General features: G+C 42.2%; 1 protein-coding gene across 2 annotated transcripts in view; it reads right to left on the bottom strand.

Moving 5' to 3' along the window:
• The window catches only part of CTDSPL (CTD small phosphatase like), a 91,595-nt gene that overhangs the window by 35,772 nt on the left and 36,700 nt on the right, over positions 1-19,123 (bottom strand). For both annotated transcript variants that reach the window (XM_061585666.1, XM_061585665.1), the window contains exon 2: positions 4,251-4,405. In XM_061585666.1, the coding sequence (XP_061441650.1) occupies positions 4,251-4,405 (155 nt within the window). The remainder of the gene's footprint in view (positions 1-4,250; positions 4,406-19,123) is intronic.

Here is a 19,123-nt window from a genome sequence, read left to right on the forward strand (position 1 = left end):
AGCCCTTCTGGTTGTCCTGAAGCTGTGCTTGCTGGATTGGGACTATATAAATTCTGTCAAAGTATCATTTAAATTGGGAACATGTTATTCTTAGAATTTCTAAAATGATAGGTACTGGGGCTTAAGCCTACCTACATGAGATGACTTTTGAACTTGGAAACAGCTCCTTCCGATTCTTGATGTGCAGTGGCTGGGTAATTATTTGAGATTTAAGAAAAGGCACTCTGTATCCTAATACATATACTTCTCTCACCCTCAGGACTGAGCCATGGTGAACCACAGTTCCTTCACTTTCATAGATTATGTTTTAAAGATAATTTTAACCCTCTTCAACTTTCCTTACAACTATGACAAGGCGTCTAGTTGTGGCAGTGTTAATTAGTCATTAATTATTTTCTGAGCAACTGAAGTCATTGTAGTAACTTGTAGTTTTAACCACTTCCAATTTCCTTCCTCTTAAATTTGTTTTATATCTTGGTTATTGCTACCCTGAAAGCAAGGAGGACACAAGGCAAAATACACTTCCAATGTTTTACTACAATTCTTGAATGATAGATATTCCCTTCTCAGAGATCAGCAATTCCTTAGTTTGGTGGCTGAAGACTTACTCTTAATCAACAACACAGTCTACATCTGTTGAGGAGTCTGCCACTCACCTCTACATTTAATGTAACAGGTCCAGTAAGCAGAGTGGCAAAGTGGACCTGCCTTCCCAACTCAAAGGACTAACAAACAGACAGACAGAAGAAGAGACAAACACAGCTGCCACAGCACTATTCTGCATTTTCCCAGTTTAAGGGGAGAGAGATACACTGCAGGTTATTCCAGTGTAATGCTTTGAACCTATGGGTCAAGCTCCAGAAGCAATTTCTGTAAGTTCATACAAGAAAAGATGATGCTTCACTGGAACAGGCAGTCTCTGAAAACTGTTGCCGACAATGGCATGGATTGATATTGCTCCAGAAACATTTGAACATGTGAAGGAATCACTTCTGGAGTGGCCATTAATTCTCATGTTGGCAGGAAACAACACAGATATTATTCTACAGACCTTGAATGCAATCCTATACATGTCCATTCAGAAGCAAGTTCCAGTGAGCTCAGTTGCACTTTAATTATATTAATTCCCAATGGAAGTTCATTTTTTGAACATTCTAAATAGGCCTTTTCATTTAAGAGAGGAAAATATGCAGAAATCTGCAGTTTAATCTTCAGGAAAGAGCTGCTGTTTCACTCAGGTCCCGCTTGCGGGCTTCCCACAGGAATTCAGCTGACCTCTGTGAGAACAGGATGCTGGACTAAATGGGCTACTGCTCTGATCCAGCAGGGCTCTTTTTATGTTACGTTCTTGTCTCCTCTAATGATTTGTCATTAGACTCCTAACACAGAATCTAACTATTCTTTAATCATTACCCTAAACATTAATTTGGCTTTGTCCTATTTAAAACATAGTTCAATCTCTGTTTTACCCACAGAACAAACATATCCTACTGATATATTCACTGACTTTTACACAATCACTGAACATCTACCACTAGGCTGTATTTGTATTAATTTTATATTAGGAAATCCATGTGATTTGCTTGGGTTACCTGAACATGACCATTAAAATGTCAATTCCTAATTTTTCAGCATTTAGATATTATCAACGCAGTCAGAGGTTGTTACTAATTATTATTTATTAAATTTATATTTCACCCTTCCTCCCAAAGGACCAGGCAGGCACAACTTTCCAGCATAAGTCTCGCAGATCTGTTTTTTCCCTATTGTCAGCACTGCCAGGTTTTTCTGTCCAGTCTAGCCAACCAGTAAAGTTAGATGCTGTGATGCAAAACAACTCACAGCCACATGCAACCTGCACACCCCAGAGTGTGTGTCAGCTCTTCACTGAGACAGCAGTGTCGGTGGGGGTGCAGGCAGGGCTGGAGATTCCTTGGTAATTGCCAGGCCGTAAGTCCTCAGCCGGCAGCTTGGCTATAAATCTGCCAGGCTAGCAAGGAGGAAGCAAGATAAGGGCAGAGGCCGTTCAAAGCTTACGTGCCAAGCCAGAAATCCAGAAGAGAGGTCAGTGAAGGTCCGGGTCTAGTTTGCCGAGAGATCAGTCCAAGTCAAGGTTCAGGGGATAGGAAGACACACAGTGGTCACGCCTGACGTTGTAGTCAGCCACAAGCTGAAGCCAAGGTTTGACTTTTAAGGAGCAGGTTTGTCAGCAGGTGTGAGCCATCAGCGTTTTGGCCTTAAGTGGACAGGCCTGCCCCTCTTCTGCCTGACCTTCTGTTGTCTACATTCTGCAGGTGAGGGGGGAGTATCCTGTTCACTGTCTGCGTCTGGCTGAAGGGCTTCAGCTGTGTCTGGGGTGCTCTGCAGCTGAGGGGGAGAAGGAGCTGGGTTCTCAGGAGTTTCCTCCATTTCTCCTTCTGGGTCTGCTGCTGTTACTCCCGAGTCATCCTCGTCTGATGAGTCCTCTGACAATGTGCAAGCACATACCATTTTCCGTTCCGGAAGCTGACACCACAGAACTCCTAGGCTGCTCTTTAAACTCTAGACCTAAATTAGTCTGTGAAGCTATGTATAAACTGGGAATAATTTAGAAGGAAAGTGTATGTGTGTGGATATTAGCTGCACACTGTGATGCGTCCTTCCCTGGCTCTCCCTGTCAGGTTCCTACCTGCTCGTGGTTACTGCCTGTCTCTAGGCACCACCAGGGACTCACCAGTCCGGACCGCACTCTCTTATGGTTTACCTATCCGCTCTAGCACAGATCTCAACAGATCCCCCTGCTAGGCAACCACCAGTAACGTCCCAATACTAGTATTCCCAGAGACTCTGAATACTGGTATTGTTACTCTCTTCACCGCTGCCACCATTTGTTACAGTTCCCCTTCAGCCTTGGTCATTACCTTACCCTCCCTTCTGGTCTGTGAAACTCCAGCCAAGGATCAGGCCTTTGGTAAACCAAATTAAGTATTTATTAAAGATAACAAAGCTAACAAGATTAACAAGATTTCTTCTTAAGGCACATAAGCATATGGTTTTACTCAATACTAATCCGAACTCCACCTCCCTCCTGGTAAACAACTCTCTAAACCCCACCAAGCAATCCACTCTTTCTCTTCTCCCCCCCAGATTCCACAATTCACCACCTCACATTCCCCCAGATTTACCTGTCATCCTTTCTTTTATACTGTCAGCCATTTTTCACATTCAGCCAATCATCAAGCATTCTATTGCCCATTCACTCCCCCTCCTCTTTCACTACTTACCATGTATACTCTAAACAACCAGCACTTACCATATATACACTAATATATAGGAACATCACACACACCCACAGCAGGCTTAGTCTGTTTGGTAATTAAGCAGCTGCCAGGCTGCCTGTGAGGAACTGAACATGGCATGCCTCCACCATTGAGACAATGGACTCAGTTCCCAGAGTGCTCCACTATCCAGGAAGAAACTGCAATGTCTTGTGGCTTCATTCTCTGCAGTCCAGCTGAGTTGCAGAATGGCCAAATAGAAACAACTACATATGGAGACCTCCTCAAGCTGGGTCTCTTCATTTCTGAAGTGTGGTGGGTGTTGTGACTTTAAGGAAAGCCTGAGAGAAAAACCACACTGCATGTGGAAACATAACAGCCACCACTCCTGTCTTCTGAACCAAAGATCAGTATGAGCTGCAAGATCTTCTGCCTCATCATTGCATCGGTTCTCTCATGACTTTGGGCTCAAAGGTTCTGAGAACTATGCAACAACTCCTGCCTTTTAATTAGCCGGCTGTTTGACTCGTATTCAGCCAATGTCAGTTTGCAAACCATAGCTTAGAAGCAATCCTTGGTTAAGCATGCCTGGCATCACAAAAAACTATTATTAGAGCAAACAAGGGAAGGAAAGAAGCAGGTATGCAGGACGTTCCTGATTATGAAACCTGTTTGCTGATTGAACAGTGCAACACCTGATCCAGACTAAAGCCATTTAATCAAGAAACCAGGTTTGCCATGCAATTAGTAGCGAGATTATATTCTTCAACAGCCTCAGCAGCCTGCACAAGAATTACTATGTTTCTAAGGAAAAAAAGTAATTGTTTGATCTAATAGCCAGACTTGGCAGCATTTCCCATGCTCCCAAGAAACTTGTAGTCATGATTGCAGCTCAGTGTTTTCCACATGGTATTGTAGGATATACAGTCACACACAACTTGTAACTGAGGATTTTTTAAAAAACAACAAAACGTTAGTTTAAAATATGCTAACCTTCTGAAGCCCGCCATTCTCTTCCACCAATGGAGGAAGGACACTGGTGCTGTTGGGAGACAGTGGCTCAGCATTGTAGTCACGGAAGCAGCAGAACAAAGTGCTAAAAATGCTTCGACTCCTCTGCTTCTTCAAACTGAGATTACATTGGGACACTGTAAAGAAACCAACATTGAAAATTAGGTGTGCAAATGCTTTCCAGGCTCTTTTTTGGCTCGTTATTTTACATGTGTCTGTATTCCTTTTAAAATAACATCATAATGTTGAAGACAAATACATTGGGGGATTTTTTACAATCTACTCTACTATTACTTTTTTCTTTTTTTTACATTGGACTTCTATAGTTTTTCTACTTGCAACCAAGTGGATTAGTTTCAAGTTTTGTTGCATCTTTTCTTCAAGGTTGTTTGGTATCACCACAGCAGAACCTGCTTATATCGATTGATTGATTACATTTGTATCCTACCCTTCCTCCCAGTAGGAGTCCAGGGCGGCAGAGGGAATACCTAGGAGGGCATTCCAGATAATACCAAACTAAATTTTGCTGTGTCTCTCACTACATGGATTTTTACAGCAAATTTACATATTGTTCTGAAACAAAGAGCTGCACCCATCACATTCACACTTTACATTTACATGTAAGAACATAATGTGTGAAGCAGTCCTTCAGTTTAAGCTACATAACAAATATCAGAAATCATCACTGCACCATGACAAATAATAAAAAAGGGAAGAGAATGCCTTCTCTAGAACTCATTTGGGCAGGACCTTTGAGTTGACACAGCAGATGTGAAAGGCACATGTGCTTCTGCATCCCCCTTTAAAACAAAAAAACAAATAAATTGCTGCCACATTCATTTCAAGGGCTGTCAAAAGCACCTGCTCAAGAGTTCATTTCAGGACACAGTTCTGACCATGGATGTGGTCAGTGTATGCAATTCAGTTGTTACAGCTAGGATCCAAAAAGCTAAGGAACTAGTTCTGTGAGACCCAAAAGGTGGGTTTAGATGTGTTTCCACAAACAGCAGCACCTAATGCCACATGGCAGACTGCTTCTGAAACGAAAGGGAGTTTCAAAAGCAGTTTGTGATATTTGCTTGGGTGGGAAAGTCTGTTTTTCAAAGGAAAAAAAAGCCCACCAGGATAGCATAAACTCTATGCAGCAGGGTGTGTGCACTGACTCCAAGATTTGGCACTTTAAATTTTGAGGCGGACCAGCTGGGCTCAGGTATCTTAGTCCATTTTGTTCCCCTACCCCCATTTACTATTGGGAAATTAAAAAAAAAAACAGCTTTAACTCCCCGCCCCCCAAAAGATGTGGATGAAATCTACAAGCATAGTAACCCCTCCAGAGTCGATAAAGCCCACCAAATTACAGGTGGACACCTCAAAAATGTGACCTTTTTTTTTTAAAAAAAAAGCCCTATAACTTTTATTTTGGGGGCAGAATGGGATGATGTTTGCAGGCCAATCACCTCTACTGAGGCCAAATTTCAGGATAGCTGCAGTATCTTCTTGCAAGGGCATCCGTTACAGTTTCAGGGTGAAAATGGAAATGGACTGTCTTCAAGTCAGTCCTGACTTATGGCGACCCTTTGAATAGGGTTTTCATGGTAAACAGTATTCAGAGGGGGTTTCCCATTGCCTCCCTCTGAGGCTAGTCCTCCCCAGCTGGCTAGGGCCTGCTCAGCTTGCCACAGCTGCACAAGCCAGCCCCTTCCTTGTCCACAACTGCCAGCTGGTGGGCAACTGGGCTCCTTGGGACAATGCAGCTTGCCCACGGCTGCACAGGTGGCAGGGCACGTAACCCCTGAGCCACTCGCTGTGGGGGTGATCTTTAGCTGGCCCTTGACACCCAGGAGACACAAGCAGGGATTTCAACTCACAGACTCTGGACTCCCAGCCAGGCTCTCACTTAATCTTCCCCCTAGTGTTTTGCAGGCAATTGGTCTAAAAACTGTACACATGAAAGACATGCCCTTTGGTAAGAAACCTGCCCATTTGCAGACAAATTGATCCAAGGGATTTTGTGCTAGGTACTTTTACATTTGATTTTTGGGGTGGAGAAAAAAGGATTCACTTCCTGGGTAAAATCATTCCCTCTGATTACAAACTAGTCTTCCCTCCTTCCCGATTATGCAGTTTACCTTAAACTAAAGACATATGGTTCACTATTGTGAAGCTGCTCCTTCTTCTGCCCCTCATATCGCTGAGTCACCTCGAAGTGCTTCAGGAGTCCTTGCTTTGACTTGTGCAGTCTCTTGCAAATACCACTGTGCATCAGACAAACCCAGAATATCACCAATGCACCCCACTTCACCCCAGGATTACTCCTAATCTGGTGCACACCCCTACTAGAAACTTAAGCAGTTCTTTTCAAACATTGTAGCCATTTTTTGTATACACCTTTTATAAACGGCTGTCGGTAGCAGGGTTTCCATGCCAGAGCATTTAATTGGGTATAACATGGCTCTAGTGGACAACATGGTGGCTATTTCCTATACCAGTGTTTCCCAACTAGTGGGTCACCAGATGTTGTTGGACCACAATTCCCATCTTTCCTGACCATTGGCAATGCTGGCTGAGGCTGATGGGAGTTGTGGTCCAGCAACATCTGGTGGCCCACTGGTTGGGAAAGGCTGTCCTATACCAACGCAAGTGTGCGACAAAGAGGTATAATGCTGGCATTGCAAGCACTCAAGACCTCCATCCAGACCACATGGTTCAACTTTGCATAAGTTCCTGCTGTGGCAAAGGAAGGTATCATTCCAAAACAGCAAGCATACTGCAGGTATTTCTATGAAAATTGGATGATGAGTTAGATAAGCCCCTACATGTCTGTTAGAAGCTTTATGGAATGTTCAATCTTCTTGCCTTTAAGGAACTGTAGTAGACATGTAGAAGATTCTGGGGAGATATTCTAGGGTATCCAGTCAAACTGAGCACTGCCTGGGCCTACTGATCTGCAGTCCTGTGTGAACCAAGAGCATGTCTAGAACTAGCCTCCTGTGACTATGCACTGTAGGAGATCAATGTACAAGTGCAAGCACAGAGGGGCTCCTACCATCCAGGTCCCAGTGGCGCCCCCTCCCTTCTCCAACAGTTATCACAGGGGCTCCTGCAGAACCATATATCCCTAAGAGGAATGAAGCAGCAGCAGTTACAGCTTCTTCTAAACAGCTGTCTTCTCCTTCTTACTGTAACCTTTAAAAAAAAATTGATGTTTATTGCTGTAATAGTCTATGTAAACCAGTTTGTGAGGTCTGCCTGAAAAGCAGTATATAAATACCAAATAAGGACACTGTCTTTCAGGGAAGCTTGAATGCCATTATTGATCTTTTCATTAAGGAACTTCTGAAAAGTTCCAAAAGAGCCCCGCAGTTCTTTGGAACACAGTTTGAAAGCTTCTGGAACACTAAGTTACTGCTGTGAAGAGGTAAGGTGGGGAGAATGAGGCTACTGTGTGGTCCTACTTTGTCAGCACCTACCTATGAGTGAAATTTATTTATTTATTATTTTATTTTATTTATGTAGCAATGTCCTATAGGATCTGGGCATGCAAGGGAACGGTTATGACACCCACTTCACTGCCCTCAATCAGAACTTCACTACAGACTCAGGACTGCATAGATAGGCCCAAGGTTTTCAGATGTGCCTAGCAATTGTGCTCCTGAAGAACCTTAGGATGGATTAACACAGCTTTGTAAACAAGCTCTCAACTAGTCTGTTGGAGGCTGGCAGAGGTATGGAGAATCTCCGGCAGCCTCCTTGATTTCTATGCTAGGATGGAGTGCTCTGTCTCTCCTCTGCCAATCCCCTCGCTCACTTACATGGAATTCCATGCACCAGCCTGCAAAATTGCCTACAGTTTACAAGCTAGAGCTTAAATACAAGACTGGTTTAATGAAACGACTCAGTAGCATTGCCTTGTACAAAATAAAATTTCTCCCGTCCAATGTTTCTCAAATCAAGTATCTTCAATAGTTTTAGCTGCAACCTTATGGTTGCAGAAGAATTTTAGCATCGTTGTAATGAGATGAGTAATTGATACACACGGGATTGACTAGTTATGTGCACAGTACTAATAATGATATTCTGTGGCAGATTAAATATAGCTCACTCACCACACCCTTCCATCTGATACTAAGTCTCATTTGATGCCTTTTATAAACATAAACCAATAACCACAAACATTGAAGAGTTAAGGTTCTCAAAGCAAGCTCAGCTCATGCAGTTTGTATCGAAGGAACAGGTCTTGCCTTGAAATGAACCGCTGTAAGTTTTATTGCAACAAAAGAGTCATTTTCATTATAAAGTGAGATCTTAGAACTCAGGCTTTTGAGTTACTCTTGCACAACCAGAAGGGTTTGTTGTCTACTTCCATCCAAGTTGGATGTGAGCAAATCAGTATAGGCTTTTGAAAGTTTCTGGCTGAAATAAACACATTTGGAACAAAAAGGAAGTACTGCTATGGGCAATGGAAAGCCAAAATATTTTACAGGATAGTTGGGAAAGGGCTTTAGCTCATTAGTAGAGCATCTGCCTTGCAAGCAAAGGGTCCCAAATTCAATCCCCAGCATCTCCAAATAGGGCTGGGAGAGACTCCTGAATGGAATCCTGGAGAGCTGCTACCCATCAGTATATAGACAATACTGAGCTAGACAGACCAATGGTCTTACTTGGTATAAGGCAGCTTCCTATGTTCCTATGTACAATAATAAAAACTAAAATCTATATTAGGACTTTACTTATTATTTAGTTTTTGCACTTCGGTTAAAATCAGAACATGCAAATTTCTTGCCTTCCCAAGACTCAGTGGCAGGTAACTTGAATGGCTGGGAGACCAATCTAGGCCTCAGAATAATGGAATTTATCTTTTTCCAGCCCACCTGGCTTCCTTACTGTCACCACTGCTGGATAATATGGCTGAAATCTTCATAAATTCTCTTCCAGAAGGGAGGCCACAGCTGGGCATGCATATGGTGGGTCGCACTACCTATATTTCCTGCAGTTTCCTCTCTCTCTCTCTCTCTCTCTCTCTCTCTCTCTCTCTCTCTCTCTCCTGAAACTGGCATCCTTGTAATAAGATGGGTACCTGTTAAGAAATGCAAACTGTTCAGGTGTGACCAACACCAATTAAAATAAGAAAAAATGATTGCTCAGCTGCAGTTATATTTGTTCTAAACAAAATGGGTGGGGTGGGGAGGAGAAAAAGGTGTTTGTGCTACATAACTACTGCAGATATATATCTAAATGCAACCTTTGATAATGCAGCAGCATCTAGGCCATATCACATCTGAAACAAGATCAAGTTTCAAGCAACTATCTACATCTTGGCCCCAATAGTTGTCATGGTCTTAAGAAAAAGAGAAGAAGAGCCTGTTGGATCAGGCCAACGGCCCATCTAGTCCAGCATCCTGTGGCAAACCAGATGTCTATGGGAAGCCTATGAGCAGGACCTGAACACAAGAGCATTCTCCCCTTCTGCATTCCCAGCAACCAGTATTCAGAAACATACTGTTGCGCACCTTCCCAATCTTCGAGCATTGAGATTTCTGGGGTCCCTGCGCTCATCCAGGATTTGGTTTCCTTTGGGAAGAAGGGCAGAGGAGACTGCGGTGTCTTTATGAAATATGGCTTATTTATTTACACACATTCCAACCTGAGCTTAGAATGGAGGGGTTCAAGGCATCAGCAGTCCAATATCCAGTTTTTCCATTAGGGTTACAGGAGGCACCCCAAATGCCATGGTGCAGAGAGCCAGTCTCTCTGCCTGCCTCCAGTTACCAGCCTTTCTCTAGACACAACTAAAAACAAACCTCTCCTAGGCTCCAGGAGGGGGGGGGGAGGCTCTCCTGAAGAGTTTCAATGACAAAAGGATCTTCCTGGCTCATTCATCAGTTGCTGGGCACCTAAGAGGCCCATTAACTACCTGGCCACTCTATTTGTTTAACAAAGAAATTCATCTGGCTAGCAGAGCCAGCCCCAAGGCACACAATTTCAAATCAGAGGCTGGAAAGGGGACTCACAGGGATCATCCATTCCAACCCCCCCCAAACTCATAACAATACTGATTCTTAATTATTTTTAAACAAACATGGGAAGCATCCAAACCCTGAAGGGTCATTCCACTGGTCTTATACAGCCAAAAAAGAATTATAAATCCTGCGGTTAAAAAAAATTCCTTGAGTCCAGAATTTTAAAATTAAATATTCAAGGTGGATTCCATGGATTAAATACATAGCGAATATTTTGAATTGATACCTGAGCATCTCATAGTTTCAGATCAAAGCTGTTACTTTAGTGTAGTTGAGGACAATGGTAATTTGCTACATTTAGGCCACTTTCTAACAGCCAACCCAGAGCCTATGAGGATAGGCCTACCCATACTGCAGCCCAGTGCACGTTCGACATCAGCTTAAATTTATGGCTCAACATTTGTGTTACATTTATTAAATGCCTGCAAACCAGCCTTTTGCTTCTTCACTCAGGCATATGGGATGAGACTCTTCTTACACAGAGAAAAGGTAGCACACAGTTGTCAAACTCCTACTTCCAGTTCCTAAGGCCACAAATTTAGGATTCCTGGTGCATGAAGGCAGCCACTAGAGTTCCCAGTTGTGTTTCCCCAATCCGGGGGGGGGGGTCAGGGAGGAGGAGAGGAGCTCACCTGCAACACTTGTTTGCACAACTGCTACAAAATCTCACTCAAATCTAAAAAAAAAAAAAAGCCAGGTCAAACAGTTATCTTATTTTGATAAGCTGACTTGGGAACAAGAAGGGAGAAAATTCTCACTCTTCCATATGATAACACATTCCTAAAAAGTACAGTACTTCTAATATTAGAACTCTTAGCTGATGGTTTCAAATGATGGAGCAGTATGCATGGTGATTTGTTTTTTCGTAAAAAATTAGGTACGAGTACTTATATCTTGATAAAAGTGTTGTGGGTGCCTTCACAGAATGGCTGCCATGAGCAGCCAAAAAAGGAAGGAAGGAAAAAAAGAGGTAGTGGTACGCCATACCAGTGAGCAACATTACATAAGAAGCACAAGAATACTCAAACAAATAAAAACCTCTTTTCTTTCCAGACAACATTTTGCAACCCCTCCACAAGATGCTCACTCCACTGAAAATATTTTTCTGGAGACACTTTCAAATTTAAACATTAATGCAGCTTTGAAATCCAGCTACAGCTTCCTCATCTCTTCAGATTCAAATTGCTATTCTTTCCAAATACATGATATTTCATAAGATATTAAACATAGATAAGTTACAAGTACATAACAGCTGTCTGATCAAGCACTGAAGATCTACCCTGTATTACAATGCACACGAGTGAATACAAAAACATTCATAAATGTTTTTTTTTTTTTTTTGTGGGAATAAGGAGGATTAATTTTATGATGTTTTAATTGGAAATTGGTTTTAAATTGTTTAGGACTGTGGTTTGTTTTTGTATATGTATATTATGTATAGCTTTTTGTTATTGTAAGTCGCCTAGAGTGTCCACTAACCTGGACAGATAGGCGACCAATAAATAAAATATTATTATTATTATTATTATTATTAAAATAATATTTCAGAGTGGTAACTAGACCAAAGGGGAGGCAGACAGCCAAGTATGTGCCGCATGTACAAGCAGGTAAGGTGGTTACAAGTCCTGATGACAAATTGGCTTGTCAAACTACCCTTATGATCCTATTCTTCAAACCTCAGCTTAAAATGACAGAATATGCAGACGGCATCATAAAGCAATGAATGAAGAATTACAGATGAAAATAAAAGCCAATGTATATCATGTAAGTGGCTAGTTGATATATAGTAGCTTTGTACTGGAAGACGTGGTTCCCAAACTTGTTTTTCCACAGACCACTTCAAAATGACTGAGACTTTTAATTTTTTTTTTGCCTGTTGTAGCAATTGTAATACACTGTGGTAGGGAATGCATGATTTTAAATTGCATTATTATTGCTTCCTCTTAATGTATTATGTATTGTATGCAACTGAGTTTCATAGAACTCAAATTGTAATACAATAAAATACAACATAAGAAATAATACACAATTAAAAATCAACATGAATATTTAACATGATGGTTGTGCCATCTTCCATATTTAAACACATATCCACAAACATGCTACAGACCATCTGAACGAAGCTTGCGGACCACTGAATGGTCCATAGACCGCAGTTTGGGGATTGTTTTAATGTGTCCTGCCCAAAGTCGAGGAAACCAGGCTCAGACTCGGCTGCAGCTTTTTCTCTCTTTATTTAAGTAATAGATACAATTCAAAGCAGTTCACCTCATTAATCTAACTACTCTTTCTAGGAACTTTGTACTGCTCTAACTCTTGACTAAGCATGACCTCTCATTTCTAAGATGCTGACTCAGCAACAGGGTTTCCCCCCTGAGTCTCCTTAAGTAGGCTTGGCTCTCGCAGGCTCCTCCTCAGCTCAGTCTGTTGAGCTTCCTGCCTCAAACCCCTCCGAGCGTGGGTGAAGGTGGTCTGATCTCAGCTTCCATCTCTGAGAGAGGGGGGCTGCTAGCTGACAGTTTGGGTGGGGGAAGCTGGGCAGCACTCAGCTGGGAAACGTCTGATGTGTAAGGTTGAATCTCTGGCAGCAGCGGAGGTGGCTCCACAGGGGGGTCAGGAGCTGAGCTGCCAAGACGGGGACTCAGGTGACTTGGGGTGACTATCTGCCCCCTTCCCAGGTTCCCAGTCCTCATCCTCTGTGTCGCCCTCATCCATCCTCCCCATCCCTGCTTGGCTCATGACACATATCTGATAAAGAAAACAGCACTAAATATTTACTTAGTTAGTGCATTTCAAGCATTCCAGTAATGAAACAATGTAGTGAATAACTGCAATATTTCAATATATTATGGCAGCCCTATAAGCTTGGCCAATGCTATTTTCATATTGTACATTGGGGGCTGAGTCCAAGATAGTAGTAGCTTGCTTAAAGGGCCACCCTGAACTTACCCACAGATGAGATCTGGGGCAGGGGCTTCCTGTTTCATAGTTCACTCAGTCACTATGTTACACCAGCACTACGGAACCTATAGGAATCCTCTGTCTAAAACATGGATCCCCTCTTCTGGTTGGGGCTCAAGCAATCCTCTTTGTGGAGTGCGCATCTAGCAGCAAGTCACAGAGTGGCAATTACAGGATGGAGAATACAGCTAGCTCACCAAATCCTCAAAATAACCTATTCAAAAGGCACTTCCATGGAAGGACTGCACAAGTTTCAGCTAGGCTGCAGTTAAGTCGTCAGCAAGAGTACAATAATCTTTTCCAGGTATCTTCTTCAGAATATTCTAGCCATCTGAATATGCAGGAGACACAAGGGCGGGCATAGAAACTCCCTTGGGGACCACTATGCTCAGCCTAGATTTTCCAGATCCCAAGATGGGCCCATTGCTTGGCACAAAGGAGTTTTAAATCTTCACCAGAGTCGGCTGTGGAGACCTTGTCCAAGTGCCTGGAATCCGTGAGTGGATGGATGGGAAGGAACAAGCTGAAGCTGAACCCTGATAAGACCGAGGTGCTGCTTGTGGGGGACAAAAGAAGGTTGGGAGAAGTTGATTTGAAGTTCAATGGGGTGAGTTTACCCCTGAAGGACCAGGTCCGCAGCCTTGGGGTTGTACTTGATTCCAGGCTGTCCATGGAGGCTCAGATTTCGGCAGTGAGCCGGGCAGCCTGGTATCAACTACACCTCATATGAAGGCTGCAACCCTACCTTCCTGTTCATCAGCTCCCACTGGTAGTACACGCCCTGGTCACCTCTCGTTTGGATTACTGTAATGCGCTCTACGTGGGGTTACCCTTGAAAACGGTCCGGAAACTACAACTTATACAAAATGCGGCGGCTCGACTACTTACGAATAGTCGCCGCCGGGATCACATCACACCAGTGTTGTTCGATCTACACTGGCTTCCAGTTGTTTTCCGGGCCCAATTCAAGGTGTTGGTATTAACCTTTAAATCCCTATACGGTCTCGGCCCAGTTTATCTTACAGGGCGCCTTCAACGCCACCAATTATGCCGCCCGACAAGATCAGCCACACAGGACCTTCTCTCAATCCTGCCGACAAATACAGCCAGGTTGGCGGGTACTAGAGAGAGGGCATTCTCAGTGGCGGCCCCCACCCTCTGGAACTCCCTCCCACAAGATCTCCGGCATGCCTCTTCCCTAAATACATTTCGTAAAGCCTTAAAGACCTGGCTTTTTCAACAGGCCTTTGGGATTTCCGGGGAGGGTTAATTACTGGATTGAATTGCCTCCTATCCTGTTTTAATACCCTGTTTTAATATCATTGTCTGCTGCTGTACTGTTCTTCTATTGTTTTTCTATTGTACTATTGTATTTTATCTTATTGTGTTTTAACTGCTGTACGTCGCCTAGAGTGGCCATTGGCCAGATAGGCGACACAGAAATTAAATTTATATATTTATATTTGTCTCTTCCACTTTGTCTGGATCCCTCATAGTCAGGAGGAGCAACAGAGGTTGCTTCCAGACTGTTGCTATTTTGGGGTGGGATTCAATCACATACTAACAAATTCAGACTGTGCAATTATAGTTGATTGAGAGAACTTGCACAACACCCGTTTCCCCAAAAGCTCAGTGTTCAGCAATAAAGAAAGTGACTGGAAAATGCAGTGGAAAGTGGGCTATCACTTGCTTAACACAACATTGTCTAATCTCACCAACCAATGAGGATGAATGCTTGTTAAATAGCCTACAACATCTAATCTCTCTGCAAACAAATCAGGATAAATGCTCAACAAACAGGTTGTCTGGAAGTAACCAGAGTTCAAGCTTACCTGAGAAGCTCAGCTCCCAATCCCAGCCTGACAGCAACTTACTGTAGTTAATGTGGTAAGCAAAAAGTACTTGCCATGTACCAGAGTCACTACAGCTACACTCCAGAAATAAGCTTATTTGTGCATTTTAACAAGGTCTCGTTTCCCAGAAAGCTGAATCCTGGATTTTCTTTTCTATAGGTAGGTGTTACCCAAGTTGTCACTCTTACAGTTTCTGGCAGAGTTTCAGCAACTTAAATTTAAGTGCACAGTAGCCCACTATAATTCCCTCTCCCTTCCTGTGCAACCTCTCTATTTAGGGATCCACATATTTTGGGTGGTGTAAGTGGCCAGGTATCATTTGCTATCAGGTGTCATCAACCTTGCCACCTCCCCATATGGAAGATTTGAAGGAGGAGAGCAGGTACAGCTTAGTACCTCTTAAGTTGTAGGACTGGGAAAAGGATGAGGTCTTGTCTCTAGTGTCATACTAAAGTTCAGTAACATTCTGAAGTAATATTTTAGGCTCCTCCCAACACACACTTTACCAGGAGAGGGCCTAGTCTTGTACATTTTGTGCTGGGGCAGGCAGTCACTAGTCTCAAAAATATGATTGCCACAGTGACACATTTGTGGACCCCTTCCGGTTATAGGTTTGTTTCATGGTTGAATTTTGGTTTTATAGATATTTTGATTATACATTCTAAGGTGAATTTGTACACTACACTGAACTTCATATTTTTATTTATTGTGACTGCTATTTCCTAACAATTTTTTCTGTTCTTCTACAGAAAATATTCCTTCTAATACAGGAAATTTTCAACATCGTGCAGATAAGATACAGAAAGTGTGCGCTGTTATGCCTATGCTGCCTTTCCTAACACCCTTTTGAATTCCCCCATTAACACTTCCATTAAGCTACAAGAGCAGCTGTTCATAGGGATGCTGCTGTAAATGAACTCCAAAACCACTACTCAGCAAATAACTCCAGAGTTCATTGCTGTCAAGTGACCTCATAGCAAACACACTTCCCAGGCAGCACATATAGCAATAGCTGCTTAGTAATAGCCAGGATAATGAGGTGCTAATGATGCAGTTTGCAGAGCAGCTCAGTCAGTTATTTCTAGAGCCCTGGTCTAAGAGTTAGATTAGAAATAAGCAAAGAGGACAAATTCTGTTATGGTGCACACTTGTGCATTGTCGAAGAGGATAACAATTTGCATATACTAATGTAAAAGTAAAGGTGCATGTTTAAAAGTATAATACATCTCCTCATTGGGGAGAAGACTGACCAGTAACCTGTGTGCACAGCTCAGTCTGCTGATGCTAATTGTTGATGGCCAACTTCAAGACAACTGCTCTCCCTTCTTAGGGTTCCTTATGTTTGGACTGGACAGACCTTCAAATAGCTGCCTGCTGTAAAGTAGGACAGATGTCCACTCTGAATTATGTTTTCCGCCCCTTCTGTGGAAGAAAACTGGGTTCCTGCCATCTTCCAAATCTTTCCTAGAAAATAAACATGAATTGCATTCCAGCCTAACACAAACATATGATTGTGGAATGATCTCCCTGATGACATGCGCCTAGTGCCAACACTGTTATCTTTTCAGCGCCAGGTCAAGACTTTTCTCCCAGGCATCTTAACATGTATTTTTAAATTGCTTTTTAAAAATGTGTTTTTAAATTTGTATATTTGTTTTTAATGTTTTTAATTGTAAACTGCCCAGAGAGCTTCAGCTATGGGGCGCTATACAAATGTAATAAATAAATAAATGATTCCCGATAGCTAGAAAATGTTTTACACCAGAATCAGATTCCAGGAAGGCACCAACCAGTGCAGCTACTATATACTTGAGGATGAGCTCTCCAACCAGGCTGTCAAGATGCCACTGACCTGTGACATGGCCTTTTCAGTGATGGCTACCTGTTTGTGGAATGCCCTCGTCAGCAAGGTGAAACTGTCTTCATCACTACTGACTTTCAGGAGGAATTTCAAAACATACCTGTTTACCTAGGTATCTGATGGCTGAAGGAGAGTGTTCCCGGTGACCTGAAGATCACTGGTGAAGGAATGTTTTTAACCGTGACTGTGTTTTAAAATGTTTTTAACTGTTTTTCAAATGCTTTCCTTTTTCTTATTGTTCAAATGTTTTTGTCGATACATTTGCCACTCTGGGCTCCTTTGGGAGGAAGGGTGGGATATAAATTCTAACGACATTAATAATACTAGTAATACTACTGCTAATGATAATGTTATGTATGCAAGCCCATGTAATTTCTTCTCCCAAATTTCATCTTTGCATTTTGTCACGCTCACTTGTCCCAACATGCATTGATACGCCATCAATCTGACTCCACATAGCTCTCTACCTCACAGTGCTTGAACAAAGTTAAAAATATGAAGTGAGGAAATCATTGACGGAAATCCCCCCATGTCTTCTAATAACTAATTAGAAAGAAATGTTATAATAAATATATTTGGTATAAACAATTGCTAAGTAGACTGTTTCCATGAAGGAGGACACAACTATAGAGAGGCGATTAGATGGACTCTGTGGGATCTTCCCCCCACACCCAGTCCTGTCTGACTTTAAATACACATTTCATTTTTGATTAATACCTTAATCAACCTACCAATGTATCCAGTTAATATTTTCAGCATAAAACCACACATTTATAGATGTCAACAGGTGTCCCATCACCCACCCACCCTGAAATTCATGTTCATGGTGCCTCAATGTATTTTCTAGGGCTGTAAAACAAAACCTGGCTGGAGAATATAAACATTTTTGCTTTTTTAAAAAAGTTGAAACTTCAAGGGAGTTACAAAATTCATCAGCTGCATAAATATTTCATTGTAGAATGTGGGGAAGGTAGCATTTAAAAGCCTTTATACCGGGCTCAGAGCAGAGATTGGAATGAGAAATGGATAGTATCTTGCAGCATCTCTCTGTGTACAAGTAGCTATACAATTATAATGTTATCTCGTTTTTAGATCCTTGCCCTCACCCAGCTGCATGTAGGGAGGCTTCCCATACACATATGTGGACCTGGGAACCACTGGTATTAAGTTTGATGTAATGCAAATACAGAGCTTCTGCATTCTGATGCACGTCACTTTCAATGCATGTTCGAATATATATTCAGGCACAACAAATCACCTATATATAGATGGACTGCCTTCAAGTTGATCCCAACTTATGGCTACCCTATGAATAGGTTTTTCATAGTAAGTGGCATTCAGAGGGGGTTTACCATTGCCTTACTCTGAGGCTGAGAGGCAGTGACTAGCCCAAGGTCACCCGTGAGCTTCATGGCTGTGTGGGGATTCGAACCCTGGTCTCCCAGGTCATAGTCCAACACTCTAACCACTAGACCACACTGGCTCTCTCTATATAGATATGGGGGAGAAATTCAATTCAATTCACATTTAAAGCAGAATCTATCAAATTCATTTTCCATAATAAGGGAATGGAAACACAGCCATCCTTTGAAATTTGTACTTATCTGAATTTTGCTGTGCAGTTCTCCAACCGATGCTTACAAAAATGCTTAAGAATTTTCATGAGAATTTTTTTAAAAAAGTGAATTGCTGCAGAAATGTGGAGAACTGAATTTAAGATTTGAGATATGAGAAACAGAGAACCAAAACTGACAGATCCTTCCACCCTGCTTACCTATACCATATTTATGCATGGCTGTACCTAGACCAGGTCCACTGAATCTTTTTAACATTTAAGTTTAGCTTGGGTACAAATATGTACTATAAAAGTATCTTTAAAAAAAATTAGGCAGACAGTAGAGCACCACACTTTCCCCCAGTCACTCCAAATTACTACTTTCAAGTTAGTTCATTGCTGAGCAAACAGTTGGTTCTTATCATCACCAACAATCCATTTTAATATCAGAACTAGAGCACAGCAACCAGAACTTACTTCAGCTTTATAACCATGCATGTACTCTTGGTATTTTCCTTAGTGTTGTTAGGGAAGCACTTTTCTCGCTCTGAAACTCCTTTTCATTGTTGCAGGACATTTACAGTGACTGAAAAGTCTAATATGAT

This window comes from Rhineura floridana, chromosome 10 (assembly GCF_030035675.1).
Source record: "Rhineura floridana isolate rRhiFlo1 chromosome 10, rRhiFlo1.hap2, whole genome shotgun sequence".
NCBI lineage: Eukaryota > Metazoa > Chordata > Lepidosauria > Squamata > Rhineuridae > Rhineura > Rhineura floridana.